Source organism: Phascolarctos cinereus, unplaced genomic scaffold (assembly GCF_003287225.1).
Source record: "Phascolarctos cinereus isolate Bilbo 61053 unplaced genomic scaffold, phaCin_HiC Scaffold_5;HRSCAF=322, whole genome shotgun sequence".
In the NCBI taxonomy this organism is placed as follows: Eukaryota; Metazoa; Chordata; class Mammalia; order Diprotodontia; family Phascolarctidae; genus Phascolarctos; species Phascolarctos cinereus.
The window spans coordinates 325,257,029-325,284,420 of record NW_027555958.1 but is presented as its reverse complement, the minus strand read 5'-3'; the positions used below and the strand labels follow the sequence as shown (position 1 = coordinate 325,284,420).

The following is a 27,392-nucleotide window of genomic DNA, read 5'->3' as shown; positions in this document are numbered from 1 at the left end:
ATTTAATCAGTACAAGAAAAGTGAGGAGACTCCCTCCCCCAACATCAGTCAGCCCCTTTTTCTGTATTTTTCTAGTCTAATTTTTAGCCTAGTATTTTTCTGGCTAAAGTGACTTGTGCTGGGTCACATAGCGAAGATGTGTCAGAGGCTAGACTTGAACCCAGGTCTTCTTGGCATCAAGGATAGTTCTCTATCCATTACAAGACTGCCTCCCTCCAAGGAGGGCAAGAATCATTTTTTTGGACCAGATCTGTGATTGCATTGGCAAGAAGAACTATGAGTGAGTCAACATTCTCTGCCAATGGAGATTGGCACAACTCTAGTCTTCTAGGGCTGCATACAGCATTTAGGGGCTAAGTGACTTGCCCAGGTTGCTCAGTCAGAATATGTCCAAAGTGGGATTTAAACCCATGTTTTGTTTTTTGAATTTCTTTTTTTTTAGGCAATTGGGGTTAAGTGACTTGCCCAGGGTCACACAGCTAGTAAGTGTCAAGTGTTTGGTCTGAGGCCAGATTTGAACTCAGGTCCTCCTGACTTCAGGGCCGATGCTCTTTCCACTGTGCCACCTAGCTGCCCCTGTTTTTTTAATTTCTGAGGCCAATTCTTTACCTGCTTTTCCATGATGCCTCTCTAATGGGGTACCATTTGTTTTTTTTTTAATGCAGCAAAAGAGAAGGATGGGACTGAAGCTGTGATTCCCCTATTGGAATAGGGAGCTCTAGCCTGGGGACTTTCTCTACTGATGCCCCCAGTGCCTGGGGCAGAGAGAGGTGAAATGAGTTGCCCGGGGACGCAGCCAATAATGTCACAGCTAGATCTTAAGCCCAGAGCTCCCTGGCTTCAAGGCCAGCTCTCTATCAACTATTCTATGCCACCTCTCCAATAATAATAATAATAATAAAATAGAAATGTACACAAGGCTTTAAGATTTGTAGTAGTGACTTAGCATAATTATTTCATTTGAGTCTCACAACAGCCATGTGAACTATATCATAAATTAAATTATAAATATATATTAAAAATTGTAAATTATAAACCTATAAAACAAATAGGTAAAATTGTTGCCATTTTACAGACGAAGAAACTGAGACTAGAGAGTTGAAGTGATTTGCCCAGGGTCTTCATCAAACAGCTAATGTCAGAGATGAGACTTGAACCCTGTTCTCTTCTGATTTCAGGGCCATTGATTTTTCCATTGAACCATGCTGCTTCTAGTCCTGATCCCCCTCAGGGTGCAACCTCTTCTCCCTGGACAAGTCCCTGGGTAGGTCAGTGGGAGTGGAGAGGAAGCCTGTTACTCAGTGCCCCAAGATTGTCCCCTCCCTCTGCCCCTCAATAGAACCCTGCCTTAGAGGGTGTAGGGAGAGACAAAGGAGAGAAAAGAGGACAAGAAAAATAAGACAATAGACCCCAGGGGAACTGAAGATAGAGGCAAAGAGATTAAAAGAGAGGAAGACAAAGACCTGGCCAAAGGACGCTGGATTCCAGGTGCCTACTTTCCTAAATTCTTCTTCACCCTACTCCACCCCTGAGAGGGTCCTTGGAATTCATTGTGGCAAAGCATGTTGGTCAATTCCAGAGAAATCCTAATCTCATCAGGAGCCCCTGAGTCACTCTACCCTGAGGCCTGGGGGTGGTTATTCTCAGAATCCTTCCTCACCCTCAGACAACATCCTCCACCCTTTCTTCCCTCAAAGGAGGAAGGGTATAGTGGTTAGAAGAGCCCAGAATTATTTCCTCTCCCCCAAGAGCTCTCCAGCTCCTTCCCCCTCCCCCTCCATGTTCCCCAGTCCCATCTCCCCCTAATATTTCTCTAGTCTCTCTTCTCCATATCTTTACTCCCAGTTTCTCCTTTCTTTCCCAGGATTTTCTCATTCCACCCCTCACACAACATTCCCCAAGCCCTTGCTCTACCCTCTCTCTCAAGCCCCCCACTCTGTGTCGCTAGTCTCTGTCTCTGTCCCCCAACCCCCCATACACACACACACCTCAGTGCATTTCTCGCTTGTCCCTGGCCAGATGCCCAGACACCTCCATCCCTTTCCTATCTCATCATCCCCTGCTCAGCATTCAGAGGAAAGTGGGGGCCCAGAAACAGAGGCGAAGGGCAGCAGGGGATAACCAGCCAGAATGGGGTTGCCAGGCAGCATGAGCTAAGAGGCCCGTAGTTCACTTTTATTTGTATTTTATTTCCTACAATCATCTCAACCCATTATTAGCTCTGCCAAGGAGACCCAGGAGTTCTGCCACCTAGTGCCTCTAGCTTTTCTGAGGAAGGAGCTTTCTCATCAAACTCCAGTCTCCACATACCTCACCCCTGAGGCCCCTACCCCTTTCCCATCCCTATCTGGGCAAGATGATTAGAAATCAACAGACCCCAGGGGCTGGTTAGAGAAACTTCACCTGGGAGTCTGAGTTCCTTGGCTAAAGTGATGAGGACCTAGAAGCCTGTGATTTCCCTTGTGAAAATTTAAGTTGGGATCAGGTTCAAGTTCTGAACTCTACCACTGTGTGACCATAACCAACTTGTTTCCTTTCTCTGGGCCTCAGTTTCCTAATCTGTAGAATGGGGGTATTGGACTAGATTATCCTTAAGTGTCCTTCTGGATTTTACCTTCTAGGTTCTATAATTTTGCGAGTCCTTGGTACAGTGCCTCCCTTCCCTCTCTCTCCCACCCTTGGCTGGAGATGTAGGACAGTAAATACAATGCTAAAGAAAGGCTAAGTAGAAGATTTCATTTATTTCTTTCTCCTTCATTCCTTCACCCTTTGGACGGTTACTGAAAAATACCCCAGTATTTTCCAGCTAATTACTGCGATCATGCTTCCTTGCTCCCCCCTTCAGGTATATGAGCAACTTCCAGACAGTTACTACAGAATACTTGGGCATCTTCTAGCATGTTAGGGTACTTTCCTGTGCTTACAATGCCACACAATTCTAGAGGACCTTCTCAGCAAACCCTCCTATATTCTAGGGAATTTCCTCCCCAACTACAAAATAAAATACTAAAAAATATAGTCACTATACTCAAATACATTCCAGCCAATCATGCCCGTATATTTTCAAACTATATATCTTATATATTATGGTATAGACAAGTATGTGCCCTCCCTCCCCCCAGCAGTTGTTAAAGAAAAATGGAGTATTTTCCAGTCAGTTACTACTGAGTGTATTTGCTGCTTCTGCAGACACCTCAAGTACTCCTTCCTTCCCTTCTCCTTTCCTTAGAGAGCTTACTCTGGGCTTTACTTTCTGACAACTGCCTGGTTTCCCCTCCAGGCTATGAATCTAGGTCCTGAGGGTTGGAAGGTGATGGGGGTGGGGGTGGGGGTGGGGTGGACAGGGCAGGGAGGAGAGAGAGAGAGTAGGCAAGTAGAGGGCTGGGGACTTCTATCTCCCAGTGTAAGCACCTTCGCTTCATAGTTGTCAAGAGAAGCCAGGGGACCTCAAGTCATCCCTAAGGAAGGAGTGGGGACAAGGGCCCCTCAGATTCAAAGCTAGGTGGGGTGGAGAAGTGATACTTTCCCTTCTATCTCCCAAGCACCGAGACCTATGAACTGTCTCCTCCCAAAACAAGCTTTCCCCAGTCTTTTGTGGGCAGTGTCACCAGGGTAGAAAAGGGCCATATAGAAGCTGGCATTAGTTGGAGCTGCCCAAAACATAAAAGCAGAGGAGCTGGGGAGGGGCTCAGAGAATCACTGGGGGAAGGGGCTAAAAGGACACTGAGGGAGAGGGAAGGAAGGTAGGAGAAGAGGGGAGGGAGGTAGGAGAAAAGGGCAGGGAACGGAGAGGGGCACTGACAGAGGAGGACAGAGGGCTGGGGGGAGGGCATCAGGAGACAGGAGAAGTGGGTTGGGTGGGAGGGGACACCAGGAGAGAAAGGCAGGGGGCTAAAGGGAAGTAGGGCAAGCAGAAATACTAGATGAGAAAGAGGCTAAGGGAGAGGAAAGGATCTTGGGGAAAGGGTCAGTGACTGAGAGAACTCCAAGGAAAAAGGGCAGAGGCTGGCGTATCAGTTCTTAGAGCATCTTCTGCTCCCTACTGCTTCCTGTCCGTCTCTGGCTTGGGAGTCCTGAGTTTCTAATAAGCCCCCGGAGCGGGGAGAGTGGGGGTGGAATACTGTTTCTAGGCATGGGTTTAATTCAAAAATTCTGCTGTTGGAAAATCTCATTGCTCCCCATTCCAACCTGGACTCCCAGAAGGAAGTCCCAAGGTGGGGGAGAAAAAAGAAGTTACCCCTACAAGGTACCCCACTAGTCTTTGCCCCACAGGAGTGCCCACAAGGCTTGAAGGTGCAGCACCGGGATCCCTGGGTTACAGGGGGCAGATATTCCAGCCTCTCTTCCCATTCAGTACCAGGGACCGTCTGCTGGCCACACCACCCTACCAGGGAAGCTTCACATCCATGCCTCCCCTAGCCCCCCTGCCCAGCTTCAGTTCTCCAATGCCCATCCCTAATGCCCAGTGGGCACTCACAGCTCCGTCAGGTTCTCCAAGCTTGTCAGGTTCTCCAAGCTTGTCAGGAAGCCAAAGCTGGTGAGAGCTCCTGGCTTCGTGCAGAGCAGCCCTGAGGGGCCAAAGGGGCAGCAGGCATGGGGGCAGTGGGCAATGCCTGAAGGCACCAGAAGCAGCCAGGCTAGCAGGGCCCAGGGGCAGCCCTGCCTGCCAAGCTGCCCGCTCCTCCCGGCTCTGAGCATCTCCCCCTCACTGCCTCGGCCAGCCTGACTGCACTCACCCAGCTGCTCCCAGCCCAAGCTCCCCCCACCCACCCCCAACATGTGGACGGGGCTGCTTTAAAGGGACAGCCGTCTTAAAGGGGAGGAGCTGGCTCTGCCCCTCTCCCCCAATACCCCTAGCCTCTGTTCCTTTCCATGAGTACTCAGCCCTCTCCCCTCTCTTTAAGTCCACCCCCACTCCTGTCCCTTCTCTTGTGCCCCCTGCCCCCTTCACCAGTGTCCTTCAGGCGCCTGCACCTCTCTTTCAGTGTGCCCAGCCCCCTCCTCTCTTTTCCATCATCTTTCCCAGCCCCTGCCCTTGGCTCCCAGTGACCCCTCAATCCCCCACCTTTCCCATAGTATTCTTCAGCCCCCTTCTCTCCCCTAACCCCTCTCTTTGGATCTTGCCTCCTCCCTCACTACTTCATCCCTCCCCACCCCTCAGTGCCTCTAGACCCCACCCGTCTCTCTCAGTATCCACCCCTCCCCCCCAACAGCTTCTGCCTTCTCCCCCAGTTTCCCTTTACCCCCTCCCCTCGTCTACATGGCGTCTTCCTCTAAGTTCCCCCCAGCTCTTGCCCTTTACTCTTATACCTCCCCTCCAAGGGTTATTATTCCTCCAGGGGTTCCTCCACCTGTGTATTCCTGGGACATGTAAATAATTTTCTGTGGACTTAGCTCTTTTTGATTAACAAGGCCAGGCTGGGAAGCTCGCTTGTTGCTTCCCCACCCAAGATGCAGCTGCATTAATGCACCTCAATAGGGATCCTTGGAATGGGAAAAGATCGAAACCCAATGCCCCTGTCATCATCCTAGGCGTCCTCTGCCTCAAATTCACTAAGGGATTTGGGGGTGGGGAGGAGTCGCGGATTTCATCACTTATTGAGCACAGGATAAAATTATCTAGAAAATCTTTTACAGAAAGGAAGAGAGAGAACTGGAAGCAAGGGGAATTGAGGAGAGAATGTAGGAAAAAGAGGGAGGAGATCCCAAAGTGGAAGAGGCAGAGCTAGGGTAGAGGTCTCCCCAAAACGGTCAGCCAATGTCAGGTTTGAGCTGCGCCTACATCGGGGAGGGGCGTCCGCCTTGCTCTCCTTAGAATGGCCACGGGGTGGCGCCAGAGACGCGCGTGGTTTTGCTTTTAGGCTTGAGTAAGGATACGGACTTGATCTGTGATTTCATTTGTCTTAAGAACTCCCGGATGAGGAAACTCCCTCTGCAAATGCAGATCAGTACCCCCTCTGCGATTGTATATAGTTTTAGACAGAGTAACCTGGGAGCCCTCAGAAGTTGTGACTTGGCCAGCGTCACACAGCCAGCAGTATAGGAATTGAGACTTGAATCTAGGTTTTCCCGACTTGCAGATTGCCTCTCCATGTATTTTTATGTCAGTAGGTCAAAAAGCATTTATTAAGCTCTTACTGTATGCGAGTCATTGTACTAAATAAAGGCTGGAGATGCAAAGAGCAGAAAAAACAGTGCCCCACCCTCAAAGAACTCATTCTAACATGCAAAAAAAAAATGTATACGTCTAAACACAAGCTATACAGCATCAAGCCAAGAAGCCTTAAGACCCACCATATGCTGGGCACTGTGCCAAGTGCTGGAGTATCCCAGTATCCTCGCTCACACAGAGCATTTTAATGTTTTAAAAATGCTTTTCCTACAACTCTGAGAGGTAGAGTGCAAGTATGACCATTTTACAGATGAGTAAACTGAGGCTTAGAGAAGAGATTTGCTCAGCAAATGGCAAGTCCTCTGATACCCAGAGCTGAGGTTCTTGCCACTACACCCACTATGCTGTGCTTGTGTTAGGGGTGGGGAAAGGGGTCCCTTGTAGGATGTGAGGAGTGGTTTAGGGGCAAGGAGGACGCCAGCCCCAGGTTCTCGCTAGTAAGGACGTGGCCCAACACTACGAGGCAAGCAGGGCAGGGGAAGGAAAGGAACCAATCGCCCGCCCGTACAGAGGCGCATCGATTTCCACGCGGAGAAATTAATAGGTCTTCTCTTAGCTCTTCAGAAGGGCCGGCGCTCCTGGCCAAGTCAGGCTCTGCTTACGCCCAGCAGCCTCTTGTGTCCCCTCCAGAAACGCCGGCTCCGTCTCTACATCCCAGTTGGCAGCCCTGGAAAGCATCATACCTGGGTTCCCTCCCCAGTTCCTGCCCCTATCCACGCACTCCCAAGAGGGAGTGGGGCACTACTGTTTTGTATCAACGTTGATCAGTCCAAGGTGGCTTCGGGGAAGGAGGCTGTCGGGCACTCTGACTGTCCCCTGTTGACTTCCCCAAGGTTTCTTGTGTAGCCGTTCTTCCCTCTACCCACTCTGCTAGCGTCCCAAAGACCGATCTCTGCCCCTTTCTCAATGTATCCCCAGCCTGTCCGTTCCTGACTTTCCTCCTTTCTTACCGTTTCAACCCCTCCAGTCCCACCTGAAGAGATGAGTTGTTACTGTTGTTAGATGAGTTTAGGATTTCCTTGCTGCCGCTGTCAGAAAGGATGTCTTCTGGATGAGTTTGGGGCTGGGATATTTTCTCTTGGCCTCCAGTACAAATCTTGTACCCCCTCACCTCTGCCCTTTGGCCTTATTTTCCCAATAGATATGTTCCCAATGCACAGTCGCACCCTCCTCCCTCTCAGTTGTCAGGCTAAATATTTTGACTTCACTGGAAAGAGAGGGATGATGGGGAGGTGAAGCAAGAGGGGGCAGTGGTACCTCCCCCCACTACCCCATTGCTCTCAGACCAATGGGCTTTAGGACTACAATTGGAGGCGGGCAGGGGGTTTCCAGTTCTCTCTGCCTGCCCAGCTTCTTTGCTTCTGGCCCCTAGCGATTCCACAGAGCGAGACACAGCTCCAAGCTGAAAGAGATATAAGAAGCCCTTGCCCCATCGCCACCAAGGTCGTGCTTCGCCGTGCTCCCCACTCCTATTCCTTCTCAATTGAGCCCTAACTTGTGCTTCTTTCAGTGTCTTTGTCTCTCTCTGTCTCTCTCTCTCTCTCACAAACACACACACACACATACACACACACGAGTTTTCTCCTCTAATTCCATCTTTGTCACTTCTCAGTCCCTGAATTTTTGGGTTTTCCCTCATCTCTATACCTTTCTCTATTATTTTCCTAGTTTCTGACACTCTGCTTTTCTCCTTGTGCCTTTCTGTCTGCCATCTTTTGAGTCCCTCAGCATCTCTGTCCCTCGGGGCTACTCTCAGGCAACCCTTTGCATGTCCTGCCCCCAAACTCTACCCCTGCCAGGCTGGACAACACGGAGCTGGGGCTGGGTGTGGGCTCGGGGCCAAGACAATGACAGCACCCAGCTCTTGGCTCTGGGGATCTTGCCTGCTGATGAACTTCCTCCCTTTGGGATTTGGCCTGGATACTCCAGAGGGTGAGTCCTCAGCACCTTCTCCCAGAGCTGGGAGACAGGACACATGGGTTCTTCTCTTGAATTTGGCCTCATTGCATTGTCTCTGACAGCAGTAAAAAGGGCTTCGCTTTGGTCACAGAAAGAATTCCTTGAAAGAAGAGTGGCCCGTTCCTTGAAGGGGGCTTGTGGCTTCCTTTTTGGAGCAATTGTCAGTAGGAACAATAAGATGATGGTCACTCTAGCTGGAATATCCATGATCCCAGAGCCAGGGTGAGAATGGAGGAGAGGGACCTTAGAAGCTCCTTGTCTATGACACACATCGAGGTAGTAGAAAGTAGGTTTAAATCCAAACTTTGGCATGTATTACTTGTGTGATGCTGGGTGAGTATCAATTGTTTTGGCCCTTAGTTTCCTCATCTATTGATAAATTTCCTATTTATCCTGCATCTATCTTGTTTGCACGTAGTCGTTTGCACGTTGTCTCCCCCAGCAGACTGTGAGCTCCTTGAGAACAGGGACCATGTATTGCATTTCTTTGTATGCCTAGCATCATGGTCAGCACATATAATGGTACTTTGAGGTTCGCAAAACATATACAAATATTACCTCATTTGATCTTCACAACAACGATGGGAAGTAGGTGCTATTACTATACCCATTATACAGATGAGGAAACTGGGGCATATAAAGGTTAAGTGACTTGTTCAATGACACCGTGAATGTCTAAGGCTGGATTTGAACTTGAGTATTCTTGATTCCAAGTCCACAGTTCTATCTACTGTGCCACCTAGCTGCCTAGTGGGTACATAGCAGGCTCTCAGAAATGCTTATTGACTGACTGACTAGATGTCCTGTAAGATCCCTTCTACGTCTAACTCCATGGAGGGGGGCTAAGGAAAGGTCAAAGAAGAGATAGGATTGAGACACGGGAGACAGAAAGATACAAAAACAAAGATCAAGAGAGACAAGAGACTAAGTGGGGGGGGACAATAAAGACAGCTGTGTTCAAGAGTAAGCGTACAGGAAGAATAACTCATTTTTTGAGTCAGGAGGACCTGAGTTCAAATCCAGCCTCAGCCACTTGACACTAACTAGCTGTGTGACCCTGGGCAACTCACTTAATCCCATTGCCTAGCCAAAAAAAAAAAAAGAATAACTCATTTCTATAACAATTTCCTCCCAACAACTTAGTGAAGTAGATCTGCGTTTACTGTCATCTCCATTTTACACATGAGGAAACTGAGGCTTACAGGAATCAACACCTTGCTTGTGATCACATAACTAGTAAATGTCAGAGGGAGGATTTGAACTCTGATCTCGAGACTGCATACCCCATGCTCTTTCCATTATGATGCAGTGAGAGTGAAAAGGTACCTAGGACAGTCCCTGCTTCCCCACCACCTCTCCATTCTCTCCCTGTGCCTCAAGCCAGTTTGAAGGACATCCTGAAGATCTAACCTACATTGTCTCCTCTGTATTCTGTTTCCTCCCTTAGATATAGGGAGGTAGCCCAGGTGGGGCTCACTTGCTCACATGTGTGCACACCTACATTCAAAGTTATGCTTGGTGCTAGAGAAACTGTTACCTCCCCAACCTCCCAGCCTGTCTTGGGACCTCTCATCAACCTTAGTTCAGAAACTGGGAGCTCATCCCAGACTTTGTCACATAAGGACTCATCCAGCCCTGGCGATGGCCCTTTAGTAGTTCAAAATGTTCAAGAAAATAGGGCAAAGTGCTTCCCCATCTGGACATGGGGCCTCATAGAGTCTCAGAGACAGAAAGAACCTCAAAGAAAATCGAAGCCCAAGGAGGGGGGTTGGCTTGTTTAAGGTCACACGTGGAATCAAAACCTAGAGCTGGAACTAGAACTGGGGGCTTCTGACTGCCAGCCCAGGTCCCCACTACCCAATGGAGCTGTCTCAGCATCATCATAGAGTGGAGTGCTGGATCTGGAGTGAGGACTGGAGCTTGAACTCAGTGGCTTGCAATAATATCCATGAGACTTTGGAGATCTCGATGGTTCTCTTCTAGCTCTAAATGGTGTGACCACATATGACAGAAGGCTGAGGGCAGAAGGGGAAAGGGCCTGCATCCTCCCCTTGACAAGCCACTACCAGAAGAGGGATGAAGGAAAGAGGCTGAGCAGGCTGGCTGAGGTGATAAATTAGATGGCTCCTCAGGGTCTACTAACCTGGGAAGGAGAGCAGATGTTTTTCCCCAGGCTGAGTCAGTTTGTCCCCACTCTCTCCAGATTCCTCTCCCTCCCTCCACCCCCAGTCTTAGACCAGAAAGTTCCCATGTTTGACATGGGGGGGGAGGGAGGGAGCTGGTCATGTTGACTGTAAACAACCTTCAGGTGGGGGGAGGGGAATTGGGGATACAGTAGCCGAAGAGGAATAAAGAGATAGTACAGGATAAGATCAAAAGGAAAGGTCATTGAGAAGTATGGGTTTTCCCAAGACCCCTTCTCTGGGAAGACTTCTCTGATTGACTACTGACTCCCCACTATCTGTCCCTATCCTGGCATCTACAGCTCAAATTGTCTGGCTCCTCTGCCCTTGTCTCTCTGGTCAGTGTTTCTCTGTCCATACCCTGGTTGTATATCCCATATCTGCCATCAGACTGGGGCCTCTTCAAGGGCAGTGTTTTCTTCATGTGACAGGCTGTGGGTTCCTGCCTGAGAGTGGGGGCAGGGTCTCTGCAATAGGACAGAAATGAAGGGGACTGGAGTGAGAGCTGGGAAGCTTCTCTAGGAGACACTTAGGGCTTACAAATACCTTTGCCTCAGGGTCATTATTCGCCCCACTCCTGTGATTAAACAACCTTGGGCAGGGACATGAGGATAGAAAAGGGGGAGATAGAGCACAGAGCCATCTCCAGGCCCCAGCAGATGCCAGACGGGAGTGTGGTTGTCCAGACAGAAGCACGTCCATGGGAGGTACAGGGAACCTCTGAGGGAGGGAGCGGGTGTTTGATCAGGGGACCCAGGTGTCTGGTTCTCAGTGTCAGGAAGGGAGGGAGCAGGAGAGACCAGAGAGGAAGGGAGAGAAGTGGGAGGAGGGGGTCAGGAGGAACGTGAAGTGGGGGGTAATCAGAGAAGGCTTTGAGATTTGTTTTTCCAGAGTGTTCTCATTAGGGGAGCTCTGAAGAGCCTAGAAGCATGATGGGAAGTGGGATGAGGGGATCCTGAAGAAGGCCCCCTACCCCTTCCTTAAATCTGATTGGTCCAGGGACAGGTGATGGAAATGGTGGGGGGTGAAGAGGAGCTGGTTGCAAATATCTTAGGTCACTTGTCTCTCTCCCTCCCACACACACACACAATTAAAGGCAAATGTTGGTCGACTTTCCTAGTATTGAGGAAGGCTTTATCTGGGTATACATGTTTAGAAATGGGGGTGGAGAAAATGTTAGTGATGGCGAGGTGAGATGGCAGAGTACAGAAGGCAGTTTGCAGGGAAAGAAGAAGAGTAAGATATGAGAGGTATAAGGAAGACAATAGAAATCGAATAAGCAAAGAAAGAATGGCAAGAAATAAATTGGGAGAGGGAAGATTAAGGGAGTTATCAAGATGTCTAAGCTCCTGTGCTTGCCTACATATACACACTCACACACACACGTATGCATGCACCCTATCAAATCTTAAGAAACAATGGCAGGGGGGAATACACATACCGCTATGTCCATGTAGGCCCATATGCCTCCTGAGAAGCGAGTCAGGGACCTAGATGTCCAGGTATGGAGGAGGAGGACGGGGATCAGAGTTGGGAAAAAGCATTTCCTGATCTAGGACAAAGACTGAAAAGTTTGCCCCCTGGGGGGAGTTACTGTCTGCTAAAGGTTAGAGCCCTTGCTGGAACACATGTACATTGACTTATCATATAAAATAAATACCCATAATCATGAAGGGAAGGATTTTCTAGCATTAAAATATACGCTTTTACAAAAAACACTATCTTTGAGTGTACTTCCTTGTATCCTCTTAAGTGATTTGTCTTAGGTGACTGGCTGCTTTGCCTGTCTCTAGACCCAGCTCTCTAGGAACCCAAACTACAAGCTCTGGGAAGGCAACAAATATATCTCCCCCTCGACTGGAACTCCCAGTACCTAGCACAGTGCTGATCACGTAGTAGACATTCAACATGTTTGTTGAATGAAATGAGCAACACCATACCCTGATGTCTAGGTGCCCCAAGTCTGAGTCCCTTTGGGGAGATTGGGGATACGAAAAGCCAGTGTTCAAAGGCCCCAAGCCTAGAGGCCCCATTAGATGAAATTTAATGACAAATGCCCTACACTTGGGTTCAAAAAACCAATTGCGTAAATACAAGATATGAATAGTTGGTGGCAGTTTTAGTGGATGTCAAAGTCAATATGGATCCACAGTGGGCAGGGGGCCAAAATATCGAACACTATTGCAGGCTATGGGGCATCTACGTGGCTTAGTAGATAGAGTGCTGGGCCCAGAGTCAGAAAAACTCATCTTTCTGAGTTCAAATCTGGCCTCAAACACTTATTAGCTGTGTGACCCTGGACAAGTCACTTAACTCTATTTGCCTCAGTTTCTTCATCTGTCAAATGAACTGGAGAAGGAAATGGCAAACTACTCCAGTGTCTTTGCCAAGAAAACCCCAAATGGGATCATGAAGAACTGGATTCAAGTGAAACAACTGAATGAAAACAAAAATATAGCACAGGCTATATTAAAGAAGGTATTGTGTCTAGAATTAAGGAGATGATCATCCCTTTGTACTCTGCCATGATCAGATTACATCTGGGATATTGGCTTCCGTTCTGGGTACCACATTTTAAGAAGGACACTGACAAGTTGGGTATCATCCAGAAAAGGATGACCAAGATGGTGAGAGAGCATCAACAAAGACCAGCTGAAGAAACTGGAGATATTTAGCTCGGAAAAGAAAAGACTAGGGGTAGAGCAGAGGAGACATGATAGTTGGCTTCATTTATGTGGAAGAGAGATTAGATTTGCTCTTCTTGGTCCCAGAGCACAGAGACAGGCAGAAAGAACAGAATGTGATTTGGGCTCCATTTAAGGAAACGCTTCCTAACAAGTGGTGCTGTCCAAAGTTGAAATGGGCTACCCATATAGGAATGTAATGGGGCTCCAGGTCATGGAGGTCTTCAAGCTGAAGACTATCTGGCTAGTTGTCCAGCATATTGTAGAGTGTGTGGTCTAGACTTGATGATCTCAGAGGTCATTGCCTACTCTAAGAGTCTGTGAATCTAGGAGTAAGCAAGGCAGGGTGTCTGCAGGAGTAGGGTATATGGATTTCAGGTTCTCTTGGGGTTAGGAGGCCCAGGATCTAAGTGCCCCTGACCTCCTATCTGTGCCTCCTTCTCCTCTACCCCTCAGTCTGCCCCAGCCTGGACATCCGCACAGAGGTGTCGGAACTCCGGCGACTGGAAAACTGTACCGTGGTAGAAGGCTACCTACAGATCCTGCTTATATTCACAGCAACTGGGGAGGATTTCCAGGGCCTCAGTTTCCCCCGCCTCACCCAGGTCACTGACTACCTGCTCCTCTTCCGTGTCTATGGGCTGGAGAGTCTTCGAGACCTCTTCCCCAACCTTGCAGTCATTCGAGGCACCCGCCTCTTCTTCAGCTATGCCCTGGTCATCTTTGAGATGCCCCACTTGAGGGATGTGGGGCTTCCAGGCTTGGGTGCCATCCTTCGAGGAGCCGTGCGTGTGGAGAAGAACCAGGAGCTGTGCCATCTGTCCACTGTTGACTGGAGCCTGCTGCAGCCAACCACCGATGCCAACCACATCGTGGGCAACAAACTAGGAGAGGAATGTGCTGATGTGTGCCCTGGAATGCTGGGCACCGAGGAACCCTGCATCAGAACCACTGTCAATGGGCTCATGGACTACCGCTGCTGGACTTCTGGGCACTGCCAGAGAGGTGGGTACATATGGGCAGAAAGTGAGCACAGGAGATGGCATTTAGAACAGAAGAAATCATGTAGCCTCTTATTTCATAGCTGAGAGTGATTTACCCAAACAATCCATTGACAGGCACTTATTTAAACACTTACTGTATGCCAAGCACTTCACTAGATGCTAGGGATTTATAGACAAAAGTGAAACAGCCCCTGGCCTGAGAGATTCCTTAGGGAGCAGCAGGTACACACAGCATATATGTATATAAGTAAATATAAAATAAAAGGAAATACAAGGAAATGAGATTCTAAGAGGTGAAGAGGAGGAGGGAAGTCATCCCAGGGTAGGGAACAGCCTTTGCAAAGGCAAGGAGGCAGGGAATGGAGTGTTTCTGCATGAGAAACAGCAAGAAAGCCAATCTGGCAGGACCAAAGCAAGAGGGAAAGGGAGCAACGTATGAGGTTGGAGGAGTCTAGAGAATGGGGGTCTCAGAGGCTGCTCTCTCTCCCCCATCCCCCCCTCCCCACCTAGCATCCAGGGGAACCAGATCCCTGTTGTATCTTGATTCTCCAGGCCTCCCCACCAACCCCGGTGTTGTCTATAAACAGCATTGCTAGTTCTCAAAGTATATGGTATCAACACATCCTGCCCCTGCTCATGGCCCCCTCTCTTACCTAGATCTCTAGCTCTTACCACACAGGGAACCCAGACTCCTGATGCCCCAGCTCTAAACTTACCTATTACCTGCCTTACCCCCATAAGTCTTACCCCTTCCTCCCAGAACTTAAGTAAGACACTGAATGGCTGGTTCTCCAGCAGGGGCATGGTTGTAATCGGCTCTGGAGGTCCTTAATGTGCCCACTATGCCTCCTGAGCAGAGCTTCGTACAAAAGAGCAGCTAGTTCCTACATTGGCATCATGCCTGGCATAAGTCTGGGCACTCAGCCCAGGCAGGAGGGTAGAGAGACACAGCACTGACAAAGCAAGGTGACTGTTCTCTGTCCTGAGCTGCCCCTGAGCACAGGGAAAGAGGCCTAGGCAGAAGGAGACACTCTTGGGCCCTCAGCGAGCCCACCCAAGACACAGGGACAGAGACAGAGACAGAAAGAGAAAAGGGCAGGTGAGTCAGCATGACTGGAGATATAAATGGGGCTGGGGGAAGCTAGATGTCCGGTGATCATGGACACTGCATGCTGTTTAAATAGATGTCTGATTTTCTGACTTCTAAGGTCCCTTCCAACTCTAAGGCACAATTATAACTAAAAAGAACCTACATTCATATCATGTTTTGGGGTTTACAAAACATTTTACTTACAACTGGGTGTCAGGCAGGGAAGGCGTCTGTCTGCAGGACAGGGCTGGGCTGAGGAGGGATAAGAGAAGGGTAATGATGATAGCTGACATTTATATAGCACCTACTATGTGCCAGGCCTAGGCATGGTGCTAAGTGTTTACAAATATTATCTCGTTTTATTCTTGCAACAACCCTGGGAGGTAGGTATTATTACTATTATCACCACCTTACAGTTAAAGAAACTGAGGCAGAGCTGTTAAGTGACTTGCTCAGGATCACACAGCTAAAAAATATATGAGGCCAGATTTGAACTCCAGGCTCACCGCTCTATCAATTGCACCATCCACTTCTCTCTTAGGTACACTGGAGATAATCTGGGTAAAGACTCACATACTGGGGAAAAGGAGGCAAACAGGGGAGATGGGGTATTGGTAGAGAAGTGGGTCTCTCTGGATCTATGCCTGCTGGGAGAGGCTGGCACTACCCCTGATACCCATTCTGCCCCATACCCACAGTGTGCCCATGTGCCAGGGGCCTGGCTTGCACCTCAAGGGGTGAGTGCTGCCATCCTGAGTGTTTGGGAGGATGCAGTTGGCCCAACGACCCCCAGGCATGCGTGGCCTGTAGGCACTTCCACTTTGGAGGGACTTGCCATTCCACCTGTCCTAGAGGCACCTACCAGTATGAAGCCTGGCGCTGTGTCACTGCGGATTACTGCGCTAGCCTCCGGGCGCTGCCTGACCTCCCCGGCCGAGTCTCCGACTTTGTCATCCATCAGGGCAGCTGTCTGGCCCAGTGCCCTCCAGGGTACACCCACAATGATAGCAGGTGAGTCCTGGATTCCCAGGTGGGCAGGGGAAGGGTGGGAATGCCCCCCCAAGTATTCAGGGAGGAAGGACTATGGGGATAAGACTTAGGCATCCAAGAAAGGGGGACAGTAAGGACAGAGCCAAAGTGTGTGATGGATGAGGACAGTAAGGATGGAACCCTAGGGGAGGGTGAGAACAGTAACAGGTCTCTAGGGTATGAGGGTGAGAGCATCCCATGTCTAATGTTCCTATAAATCAGAGCCAGGTTCCGGGTCTGGAAAGGATGGGAGCCCAGCCTACTCCAGGGTCTGAGGGAAAGGGGCAACCCCGATGACTGGGTCCTGAGGCACTCATAGTCTCCTCCTCTCTCCTTCCTCCCACAGCATCTTCTGCCATAAGTGTGAGGGGTTGTGCCCCAAGGAGTGTAAGGTTGGCACCAAGACCATCGATTCCCTGCAGGCAGCCCACGAGCTCATAGGCTGTACCCATCTGAAGGGCAGCCTCATCCTTAACCTACGTCAAGGCTGTTAGTAGACCCTTATTCCCATCACCTTACCCCTCCCGCCAGACCAGAGCAGGGCCCATTCTGGAGCCCCCTTGGGATATTCCCTCCCGTGGATCAGGCCTTACTCCCTGCTTGATTCCTTTCTTGGCTCATGTCCCAGGCCCTCAAAGGACAGGTTCTTTCCACTGACCCAACCCAAAGATCCTACCCTATTTCTCAGCCCTTCAATCAATCAATGAACATTTATTAAGTACCTGCTATCTGCCAGGCACTGTGCTAAGCCCAGTCATGCTTGCTTTTCCTCCCTTTTCCTCCATTGCCCTGCCTTAAGCTGACTCCCTCCCTTCTCTGATCAGATAATTTAGAGACAGAATTACAGCGAAGTCTGGGCCTCGTAGAAACCATCACTGGCTTCCTCAAAATCAAACACTCCTTTGCCCTCATCTCCCTGGGATTCTTCAGGAACCTCAAACTCATCCGGGGAGACTCCATGGTGGATGGGTAAGAGGTGGTGGGTGGGGTGCGTGGGGATCCTGCCTATGCTCGGTATGACCAGCCCATGCTCCATGCCCACTTCCTCCTCAGAACCTCCCGTCTGTTCTGGGAGGGAGCCAGAGCATGTGGTGCCATCTTGAATAGATGCTGAGAGAGACTCAGAGATTTGCCCTAGGTCCCACAGCAATGTATGGGGAGGCTGCTCAGAGCTCAAACAACGACTTCTTGTATTAGAGGCAATAATGCCAACAGCCATGGGTGCAGCCACATGGGGAGAGAGGACAACCCATCCCTACAGAGAATCTGGCCCATGCCCCTGGAAGCATTAGGGGGGAAGATGGGCCCTAGCAGAGAGGTGGCATCCTAAGGGCAGTTGGGGCCAAAGCCAGTGGAGAAGCAGGGACAGCAGATGTCACAGGAACCCGCGGCATACCCCACCCCCAGATCACCTTAGGGTAGATCCTTAACTGCCCTTCACTGTTACAACTTCTCAGCCCTCTCTCAGACCTTGGGGCCCAGGCATATGTGCCTTTCTACCCCCCTCCATTCCCTGTAGTATCCCTGCCACCCTCATAAGCAGGTTCCTGCACTCACCTTATGGCAGCCAGCCTCTCTTCACCTCAAGTTCCAGACCCCAGACCTCAGGCCTCTCTCCCTAGGAACTATACGCTCTATGTGTTGGACAATCAAAACCTGCAGCAGCTGGGGGAGTGGGCAGAGGCTGGGCTGTCCATCCCTGTGGGGAAGATATATTTTGCCTTCAATCCACGCCTTTGCCTGGAACACATCTACCAGCTTGAGGAGGTGACGGGAACTCGGGGCCGGCAGAACAAGGCTGAGATCAATCCTCGAACCAATGGAGACCAAGCAGCCTGTGAGGAAGACACATGCCCTGGGGTGCAAACATGGGATGGGAATCTTGGGAAGGTCCCTAGAGAGGCAGGATTGGGGGTACAGCCTAGGTGGGGAAAGGGAGTTCAGCTGTATGGGGAGAAAGTTGGGGCTGAAGATGGGTTGGGATTGTAGCAAACTCATAGGAACTAGAGATGAAAGCCATTTTTCAAATGAGGAAGCTGAGGCTCCAGAGAAGTTAAGTGACTCATTCAAGATTTGTAGCATATGAAAGTAAGAAGGCAGCAAGTGAAGGAGCTTGGAATCAAACACGCCTTCTCTGACTCCAGATCAAATGCTCTTTCTACTGTAGTCAGGTCAAAGTTGAAGATGGGCAGTAGGAAGGGTAGGCATAAAGGTCTCACATAGAATAAGTGGCAAAGCCAGGATTATCTCAGGTCCTCTTACTATTATGTCCTCTACAGCAATATTGATGCAGAAAGTGCCATTACCCACCCCGATAGCTTTGGAGTTTAGCAACAACAACAACAACAACTTAAAAATAGATGGTGTCAGATAGACTTCAAGAGAAATGACAGCTCTGGGTCTAGAGTCAAGAAGACCTACATTCAAATCCAGCCTCAGAAACTGACTAGCGAGATGGTCCTGAGCAAGTCACTTAACCTCAGTTTCTTCATCTGTAAAATGGGGATAGTAATAGCACCTACCTCGTAGGGTTGTTGTGAGGATGAAATGAGAGAATATTTGTCAAACACTTAGCACAGTTCCTGGCACATAGTAGATACCGCACAAATGTTAGCTTTTGTTAATATTAACTTACATTTATATAGCATTTTCAGGCTTACAGAGAACTTTCCTCACAACTCTGTCATGCTCTCAACAAGGTCATATATTATCCCTCATTTTCAGAGGAGGAACCTGTCATCAGAGCGGTTGAATGACTTACCCAGGTTCACGCAGTCAGTAAGCATCAGAGCCAAGCTTTAAACCCTGGTTTCCTGATTTTGGCTTAATACTTTTTCCATCACACAGAGCTGCTCCCCTTATTACCTAGGCTGAGGAATAGAGAGGTAAGCACCCAGCCTGATAGTACCATCCATCACCATTTTCTTCAGGCAAGACCCGACCTCTCCGGTTTGTCTCCAATGTGACAGAATCAGATCGAATCCTCCTTCGCTGGGAGCGCTATGAACCACTTGAGGCTCGAGACCTCCTCAGTTTCATCGTTTACTACAAGGAGTCGTGAGTGTGTGTGAGGGGGAAGGGAAAGGAGGGATCCTGGGGGAAGATGTAGGGGCCAGGGGCTACATTCCTTTTTCATTGTTAGTGATTTAGACCATTTTTTTTCATCTAGCTATTGACAGCTTGGATTTTTTCCTCTGAAAACAGCCTACTTATATCCTTTGTCCATTTATCAGTTGGGGAATAACTCTTTTTATACATTTGAATCATCCCGGAATTGCATTCCTAATAGTGGCCACTATTTTGGTTGAGAGAGGGAAGAGTAAAATGGGAAGAAGGAAGAGTCTGGGGAGAGAATCCCATTCTTGGGGGAACACAGCAGTGGTGAGAAAAACAGATTTTTTTCAGTTATTTAGGGCATCATAGCCCCCCTATAGGGAAAGGAGAGGGCCCAGGAGGAAAGAGAGAAAGTATTTGGAATCAAATGACTGTTGTCCAAATTTTGGACCAGCAGGACCCGGAGCAAATGCTTCCCTTCTCTGAGTTTGTCAGTTAGCTGTAGGGTCTCTTCCAGCTGAAAACATCATGAGCAGAAATTCCAGAACACCTAGATCTCCCTCCCTAATAGCAGAATATGTCAATTTCGTTCAATTCAATAAGCATTTATTAAGCACATTTATTCCTTTTTATTAATTATATAATTTATTAATATCAATCTAGTTTATTGATTTATTATTTGTTAATATTAAGCAAATCTGTTAATTTATTGATTAAATTTATGTATTCACATGCCAGGTACTGTGCTATGTTTTGGGGATACAAAAGCAAAATAAGATACAATCCCTGCCCTCAAAGAGTTTATAATCTAGAAAAGGGTGTGACATAGATAAGTCTAGGATAAAGTAGAATGTTCAAGGAGAAGATCCAGACAGAATGGTCTAGGAAAATTTGAGGAAGAGCTTATTTTTAGTTGGGGGATGAGGTAGAAGCAGGGAGGACGTGACTCCTGAGCTGGGGTTGTAAGGAAAAGTTTCAGCCAGCAGAGGCGAGGAGGGAGTTAGAGGAGAGTGTGGCATAGTGGAAACCACCCTAAACTTGGAGTCATAGGGCCTGAGTTCAAATTCCAGCTCTGCCCCTAACTATGTGTGTGACTTCGGACAAATCCCTTGACTCTTCTGGGCATCCCCTTTCTCATCTGTAGAATGAAAGGGGTGGACCAGATGACCTTTCTTGCAGCTCAAGCCCCACGGCTCTAAAACATCCCAGTTCCCTTCTCTTTCATTCCTAATGCTGTTCCACCCCACTCCCATTCATTGTATTTTAGCCTGTAGTCGATAGGGACCCACTGAAAATTCTTGAGCACGGAAGTAAAGCAGTCCCACTTGTGTCTTAGCAAGATTATTCTGGCAGCTGTTTGAGGGAGGGTAAAAGGAGGCGGGGAGATCAGTTAAGAGTTTTTTTGTTATTCAGTTGTGTCCACTCTTTGTGACCCCATGGACCATAGCACACCAGGCCTTTCTATTCTCCATTATCTCTTGAAGTCTGTTCCAGTTCATGTTTGTTGCTTACATGACAATATCTATCCACCTCATCTTCTACCATCCCCTTTTCCTTTTGCCTTCAATCTTTCCCAACATCAGAATCTTTTCCAATCTTTTCACTATGTGGCCAAAGTATTTAAGTTTCAGCTTCAGTACTTGACCTTCTTTTTTTTTGTAATTTATGTATTTATTTTTAGTTTTCAACATTCACTTTGATAAGATTTTGAGTTTTAAATTTTCTCCCCCTCCCTGTCCTCCCCCCCTCCCCAAGATGGTGTGCAATCTGATATAGGCTCTACTTATACATTCATATGAAGCATATTTTCACATCAGTCATGATGTAAAGAAGAATTAGAACTAACGGGAGGAACCACAAGAAAGAAGAAATAAAACAACAAAAGAAAAGGAGAGCAAATAGTATGCTTCCATCTACATTCAAACTCCATAGTTCTTTCTCTGGATGTGGATAGCGTTTTCCATCATGAGTCTTTTGGAGTTGTCTTAGATCCTTGCATTGCTGAGAAGAGCTAAGACTATCAAAGCCAGCATCTCATAATGTTACTGTGTACAATGTTCTCCTGGTTCTGCTCATTCCTCTCAGCATCGGCTCATACAAGTCTTTCCAGGTTTTTCTGAAGTCTACCTACTCATCGTTTCTTATAGCACGATAGTATCCCATTATATTCACATACCACAACTTGTTCAGCCATTCCCCAATTGATGGGCATCCCCTCAATTTCCAATTCTTTGCCACCACAAAAAGAGCTGCTATAAATATTTTTGTACATGTGGGTCCTTTTCCCATTTGTATGATCTCTTTGGGATACAGCCCTAGAAGTGCTATTGCTGGGTCAAAGGGTATGCACAATTTTATAGCCCTTTGGGAATAGTTCCAAATTGCTCTCCAGAATGGTTGGATCAGTTCACAACTCTACCAACAAGCATTAGTGTTTCAATTTTCCCACATCTTCTCCAACATTTATCATTTTCCTGTTTTGTCATGTTGGCCAATCTGATAGGTGTGATGTGGTACCTCAGAGTCGTTTTGATTTGCATTTTTCCAATCAATAGTGATTTAGAGCATTTTTTCATATGACGATAGTTTTAATTTCTTCCTCTAAAAACTTCCTATTCGTTATCCTTTGACCATGTATCAATTGGGGAATGACTTGTATTCTTATAAATTTGACTCAGTTCTCTATATATTTTAGAAATGAGGCCTTTGTCAGAGATACTGCCTGTAAAAATTGTTTCCCAGATTTTCTGCTTCCCTTCTAATCTTGGTTGCATTGGCTTTGTTTGTGCAAAAAACTTTTCAATTTAATTTAATTTAAATCATCCATTTTGCATTTCATAATGTTCTCTATCTCTTGCTTGGTCATAAATTCTTCCCTCCTCCACAGATCTGATAGGTAAACTATTCCTTGCTCTCCTAGTTTATAGTATCAATTTTTTATCTTGGTATAGGATGCAAGATGTTGGTCTATGCCTAGTTTCTGCCATACTATTTTCCAGTTTTCCCAGCAGTGTTTGTTACATAATGAGTTGTTATCCCACAAGCTGGAGTCTTTGGATTTATCAAATAGTAGATTACTATGGTCATTGACTGTTGTGTCTTGCATACCTAACCTATTCCACTGATCCACCACTCTATTTCTTAGCCAATACCAAGTAGTTTTGAGGATTGCTGCTAATTAATTTCTTTTAAGTAATAATTGATTTGACCTCCTTGCTGTCCAAAGGACTCTTACAACAGGGAATATTACAAAATGTGATGGGATCCTAAAACACAGAGGTGACAGTACAAGTGAGCCATGCAAGCCAAAGAGAGCATGGAGGTAGAATGGCAGACCTTAGCAACATGCTGGGCATGTGGAGTGAGGGAGAGAATCAATCAGTCAACATTTACTAAGCATCTAGAGAAAGCCCAAGTTTTCAAGTCTGGGTGACTGGGAGGACAACGGTTGTCATCATTACCAATAGAAAAGTTTGGAAGAGGGGTGATGTAATAGGAAAGTGGATGGGGACATTTTGAGCTTACGGCCATTGTGGGATGCCCATGGAGATGCCCAATAGTCAGTGATGTGGGACTAGAACTCATGGGAGACATTAGAGCTGAGCATGTAGATTTGGGCAGCTAGGTGGCACCATTGTGAAAAAAGTGCCAGTCCTAGAGTCTGGAAGACTCATCTTCCTGAATACAAATCTGGCCTCAGACACTTACTAGCTGTGTGACCCTGGGCAAGTCACTTAATCCTGTTTGCCTCAGTTTCCTCATCTGTAAAATGAGCTGGAGAAGGAAATAGCAAACCCCTCCAGTGTCTTTGCCAAGAACACCCCAAATGAGGTCGCAAAGAGTTGGACACAACTGAAATGACTGAACAACAACAAAAATGTAGATTTGAGAGACAGCTACATAGAGGCGATAATTGAAGCCATAGGAGTAGATTAAATCACCAAGGAAGATAGTGTAGAGAACACAGAAGCCCCAGAACTGAGGCTGGGAGTATAGCCAAATTTAAATGGAAAGAGGATAATTAACAGCTGAAGGAGTCTGAAAAGGGGCAGTGAGATGGATAGAATGAGAACCTGGAGGGAGAAGTAATACAGAAGTCCAGGAGGAGGAAGGAGGTGGTCAATGGTGTCAGATGCTGCAGAAAGATCCAAGAGGATGTGAACTTTTAAACTTTAAAAAATGCTGTTGGACTTCACAGTTAAGAGATCATAATCTTTGAGAGGAGAGCTTCAGGACAGAACAGAGGCTGAACCATCACAAGGGTGGAGAAGTGAGTGGGTGGAGAGGAAGTGGAGGCAGTGAGTGTAGATTACTAATGCAATCAAGTCAACAAGCATTTGGTAAGTACCTACTACGGTCAAATGTTGGCAAATACAAAGAAAGGCAAAAAACCAGTCTTTGCCTTTGAGGAGCTCATACTCTAATCGGGGAATTCACCCTTTAATGGATTCTCAAAGTCGAAGCCTTCTAATCTAACCATTAGCTGGCCAATGAGCTACACTGGTAAGGGAGGGCCCCCTTTACCTCCTGAGGCAGTCCATTTCACTTATAGATAGCATGCATTATTAGGAAGGTTTTCCTTACATCCATCTTGAGCCTCTCTCTTTGCACCTTCTACTCATTGCTTCTAGTTTTGTTTTGTAGTCAAGCAGGACAAATTTCATCCTTCTACATGGCAGCCCTTCAAATACTTAACAAAGATCAAATGAGATCCTATTTGTAAAGCACTTAGCACAGCCTGGCACATAGTAGGTGCTTAATAAATGTTTGTTCCTCTTCAGAGACAGTCATCATACTCCCCACCCCCCAGCAAGTAAACTTCTCAAAAGTAAACTTCAGGGGGCAGCTAGGTGGCACAGTGGGTAGACCACCAGCCCCAAAGTCAGGAGGACCTGAGTTCAAATCCCGGCCTCAGACACAAAACGCTTACTAGATATGTGACTCTGGGCAAGTCACTTAACACCACCTGTCTAACAACAATAACAACAAAAAGTAAACTTGATCCCTGGTTCCTTTAACTGGCGTGTCTTTCTGGGAGTTTGACAATGGAAAGGAAGAGATATGTAGGCTGATAGCTTGAGGCAATGGCAAAGTCAATGAAGGCCTTTTTCAGGCTAGAGAAAACCTGAGTATGTTTTTAAGTAGTGGGAAAGAAGTTTGAAGAGAGATTGAAGATGAAAGAGAAGTGGAATAATTGAATGAGCCAATTCCAAATGAGATGAGAAGGGATAGCATGAAAGGGACAAGTAGAGGGATTACCATGAGGAGGTGGAGGACCATCATGTCCTCGGAGAATAAAGCATAAAAAGAGAGGATGGGTGAAAATTTAGATGAGAAATGAGAGAGTTGGCCTCAATTTTCTCAATGAAGTAAGAGTTAAGGTCATTTGCTGATGTGAGGGCTAGGATGTCTCAACCCAAGGTTGAAGAGTAACAGCCAAATCAGGAAGAGAGGAAAGACAAGAGGCAAGGGACCCAAGGGTGAATAGCATTTTATTGAACTGGTAGCTATGAGGTCAATTGTAACAGGAAGGAAGTGAGGCAAGAAGTCCCCAGAAGAGGACTGGGAAACCAGAGGAGGACTAGTGGACTAGAACTGAAATGAAGGACAGAAAACAGTTGGGGGAGGAATGAGACAATGGGAGAGGTAGAAGTTCAGGAGACTGACCTAAAAAGGAGAATCTCAGAAGCTGATATCTCCCAGAGGTAGCAATGTCTGATTATGGTGAGGTCCAAAGAATGAACATTACCCTACCCCATGAGGGGCCAAAGTGGAGTGAAAACGTCTTAGAAGTAGAGCAGTGATTGGAGGAACTGGAGGACCAGGGTTCAAGAAGACCCATTAGTGTGAATGTTGAAGCCACTAAAGAGGATGGTAAGAGTTTGAATAAAGAAGTCTAAGTTTAGGATACAGAACTGGGCCAGGAGGCAGTAAGGAGCCAGGGTGACCCAGAAGTTGGTAGATGACTGCAACACGCTGGATGGACATGGTGCTATAACTAGATGGTGTGAACTTCAGAGAAGGGCAAGTCTCTGAATTGAGAGGGTCTTGACTCCCTCTCTTTGGGCAGATTCCTCCTTCTGCTTTTCCCCGTCCCTCTCCCCATGTCTCTGTGTCTCAGAACAGACACAGCCTAAGGGATGCTTCCAAACAGGTAGAGTTGTCATTAGGAATAAGTTCCTTGTCAACAGAAGTCTTCGAGGGGAGGCTGGATGATCATTTCATAAGATCATAGGTTTTGAGCTGAAAGGAATCTTAGAGATCATCTAGTCCATTTTACAAATCAGGAAACTAAGGCTCAAGAAAGTTACATGATGCATTTGCCCAGGGTCACACAGTAAGTAGAAGAATTGAGATTCCAACCCAGGTCCTCTGACTCCAAATCCCATTGTCCACTCACTGTACCAGGGTAGTTGTTACCAGGGATTTTGTAGAAGGAATTTCTTTTTTTGGGAGGGGGTAGAGGGCCTCAAAGATAACCTTCATGGTACCCTCCACATCTGAGATTCTGTGATTCAGTTTGCCATTCCAAAGAAGGTTTATGATAGGAGATTATGGTCAGTCAAAGAAAGAAGGGGCAGCACCCTGGGCTGGGAAGTCATGGAGATTGATTAAGTCTTCATTCACTTTGTTAATGACTCTTAAAGACCAAACACCTCCTGCCCCCAGCTGCGGTCTGGAGACCGACCACTAATTTGGCTAGTTTTATTAGCATCTCTGCCAGCAGTTCATTAGCCTCGAGACAGGAAGGCTGGGGATGGGGGAGGGGTCAAGAACAGCTGTTCCTCTTTCTGCAGGAACACATGAGCTGACCCAAGGACAAGAGGTCAGGCGACAGGAAGGACTTCCTTGTCAGGGATGAGAGATGTGAAAAACAATGATCCAGGAGAAAAGGAAAGCGTCCCATAGGACTGGGTAAAGGAGACATGGGGTGTTGGGAGTGGAAGAAACATGACAGCAGAGAGCAATGACTTTGAAGCCTGACTCTGCCCTTCTGTGACCTTGGAAATAGTATTAAAATTCTCTGGGCATTGGTTTTCTGATCTGTAAAATGATGGGGCAAAGCTGCGATCTATAAGGGAAGACAATGCACAGAGTCACAGAGCTGGAAGGGACTTTAGAAGCCATCTCTTCCAATCCAATGCAAGAAGCCTTTCGGCAGTATCTCTGACAGATGCTGAGCTAGCCCATTCTTGGATACCTACAGTAATGGAGAGTTCAGATTGGCCTGAGATTGCCATTCTATTGATGGACAGCTCTGATTGTTCATGCCTCCTTTTTTTAAGCCAGTCTACCCAGAACACCTGAAACTCACTTCTTCACCGTAGGCAAGCCTGTTTCCCCTAGCTCTCTCCCCACCACCTCTCGCTCTCCCTCCCTTCCTCTGTCTCCGCACAGTATAGTAAAGGGTCTAGAAACCATATCATGTCAGGTTCAGATGAAGGAATTGATCCTGTTTAATGTAGAGAAGTGGACACTAGGTGGAGCCATAGTACACAGAGTGTCAGGCCTGAAGTCAAGAAGACTCATCTTCCTGAGTTCAAATCCGGCCTCAGACACTTACTGTGACCTTAAGCAGGTCACTTAACCCTGTTTGCCTCAGTTTCCTCCCCTGTAAAATGAGCTGGAGAAGGAAATGGAAAACCATTCCAGTGTCTTTGCCAAGAAGACCCCAAATGGGGTCATGGAGAATTGGAACAACTGAAACGACTCAATAACAACAGCCTAGAGAAGAACACGTGGGAAGGGGGGATGGCATGATAACTGTCCAAGTATTTGACAGACTTGTAAAGCAGCTTGTTTTCTTTGGCCATAGGAGGGAGAGTGACAGATAGGGGATGGAGGTGACACAGGGGAATGTTCTAACAGTCAAAACTGTCTGATAATGGAATAAATTGCTTCAAATGAGCCCCCCATCTTCTTATCATTCAATCACAGGGCCAGTGAGGCCTAACCCTAGGCAAGGTTGCTGAATCATAGCTAGCATTTATACAGCACTTTGAGGTTTGCAAAGCACTTTACAAATGCTGTCTCATTTGATCTTCACAACAACCTTGGTAGGTAGGTGCTCTTATTATCCCCACTTTACAGATAAGGAAACTGAGGCAGACAAATGTTAAGTGACCTGCCCAGGGTCACACAGCTAGTAAGTGTCTGAGGGTAGATTTAACTCGGGTCTTCCTGACTCTGGTCTACCAAGACAGGAAAGTATGATTC

General features: G+C 47.4%; 2 protein-coding genes across 2 annotated transcripts in view; one reads left to right on the top strand and one right to left on the bottom strand.

The window, feature by feature from the left end:
• Positions 1 to 4,699, bottom strand: part of NTRK1 (neurotrophic receptor tyrosine kinase 1) — a 38,264-nt gene extending 33,565 nt beyond the window's left edge. The window contains exon 1 of the mRNA XM_020991977.2: positions 4,478 to 4,699. Within this exon, the coding sequence (XP_020847636.1) occupies positions 4,478 to 4,698 (221 nt within the window). The 5' untranslated portion in view covers position 4,699. The remainder of the gene's footprint in view (positions 1 to 4,477) is intronic.
• A 2,846-nt stretch (positions 4,700 to 7,545) lies between these two features.
• Positions 7,546 to 27,392, top strand: part of INSRR (insulin receptor related receptor) — a 32,921-nt gene continuing 13,074 nt past the window's right edge. Inside the window, exons 1-7 of the mRNA XM_020991976.2 lie at positions 7,546 to 8,104; positions 13,455 to 14,003; positions 15,791 to 16,103; positions 16,468 to 16,610; positions 16,946 to 17,090; positions 17,744 to 17,958; positions 19,052 to 19,178. Of these exons, the coding sequence (XP_020847635.1) occupies positions 8,020 to 8,104; positions 13,455 to 14,003; positions 15,791 to 16,103; positions 16,468 to 16,610; positions 16,946 to 17,090; positions 17,744 to 17,958; positions 19,052 to 19,178 (1,577 nt within the window). The 5' untranslated portion in view covers positions 7,546 to 8,019. The remainder of the gene's footprint in view (positions 8,105 to 13,454; positions 14,004 to 15,790; positions 16,104 to 16,467; positions 16,611 to 16,945; positions 17,091 to 17,743; positions 17,959 to 19,051; positions 19,179 to 27,392) is intronic.